This window comes from Eutrema salsugineum, unplaced genomic scaffold (genome assembly GCF_000478725.1).
Source record: "Eutrema salsugineum unplaced genomic scaffold, Eutsalg1_0 scaffold_8, whole genome shotgun sequence".
Lineage (NCBI taxonomy): Eukaryota > Viridiplantae > Streptophyta > Magnoliopsida > Brassicales > Brassicaceae > Eutrema > Eutrema salsugineum.
Genome location: NW_006256414.1, coordinates 6,256,528 through 6,257,852, shown reverse-complemented (window position 1 = coordinate 6,257,852; position 1,325 = coordinate 6,256,528). Strand labels below are relative to the sequence as shown.

Here is a 1,325-nt window from a genome sequence, read left to right as displayed (position 1 = left end):
TGAGGTAAAATGGAGAGACAACCAACGATGGTTTATGCAACCAGATTTCATTTCAGCAATGAAGCAAGGTTAGTCAGCTTTCTAACTCTTAGTTAGCTTACATAGTTAAGGTGATGATAGTAGTTAGATTTGTTTTTAGATTGGGTTAGCATAAATGCTTCGTAGCTGTTTGTTAGGTGAAGAGTTAAGGTCTTTGTTATCAATTCTTGGTAGGTTAGGGAGTTAAAGCACTTGTGATCAATGTTTTTCATTAATTGCAAAAATACCATTAAACAACAAACGCTTATATAATAGTGATTGCCTTAGAAACTTTCTAAAAACCTTATAAAAACTTTCTAAAAAAATCGAAAAACTTTCTAAAGACTTATCCTTATAAATCTGTAAACCCCTTCTTTCTAAACCTTGAAATGGATTCTCCGAATCCATTTACTAACTCTCAGGGGTTTGTAAATCTCCTAACTAGCCAAGAACAAGAAAACCCATATAGTTATCCGCAAATAATTAACTTTGGATCATCAGAACTCCCTCGGTTTAGTAGCCAAGGTTCTGATGATCCAAGCATACCTGGTGAAGAGCGTAAGCAAAGGAGGTAGTGAACACCAAAGGAGGATGTGGTCCTAATCAGTGCTTGGTTGAATACCAGCAAAGACCCGATGGTGGGAAATGAGCAAAAGTTTGGGGCTTTTTGGAAGAGGATTCAAGCATATTTCAACAATAGTCTCCAACTCATTGGCCCAGATGCTAAGGAGGCGAGTCAGTGTAAACAACGATGGGGGAGGCTGAACGAGCAAGTCTGCAAGTTTGTGGGTTGCTTTGAGGCGGCAAAGAATGAGCAAACCAGAGGCCGAAATAAGAACGACCTGATGAAGGCAGTACAGGAGATTTTCTACAATGATTACCAAGTTAAATTCACCCTAGAACACGCTTGGAAAGAGCTGCGACATGACCAGAAATGGTGTGCGATGGCATCAAGTAAAGATCAGGGAAAGGCTAAACGAAAAAAGTTGTAGGAGTCTTCAGCTCAGTCACCAAGCTACCAAGATGAAGCCTCAACAAAAGAGGTATCACAGGCACGTCTGGGTGGTGTTAAGGCTGCGAAAGCTGGAAAAGCTAAGAGGAATGGAATGCCTTCAACTTCTGGTACAGAAGCAGGAAAGGCTCTTGTGGAGCTACAGAGTCTGTGGGACATCAAAAAACAAGATTTGGAGATGAAACAGCAGCTGTCAAGGCAGAAGCTACTTGAAAATTTACTAGCAAAAAATGAGCCACTTTCTGACATAGAAATGGCTCTTAAGCACAAACTAATTACTGAAATGTTGTTATAA

The 1,325-nt window shown here is 40.0% G+C and overlaps 1 protein-coding gene across 1 annotated transcript; it reads left to right on the top strand.

Annotated features, from left to right (window-relative positions):
- The first annotated feature begins 653 nt into the window (after positions 1–653).
- LOC112088170 (glutathione S-transferase T3-like) lies at positions 654–1,325 on the top strand. Its single transcript, XM_024158447.1, has 2 exons — positions 654–902; positions 1,011–1,325. Exons 1-2 carry the CDS (start codon positions 654–656, stop codon positions 1,323–1,325), a joined length of 564 nt encoding a protein of 187 aa, XP_024014215.1.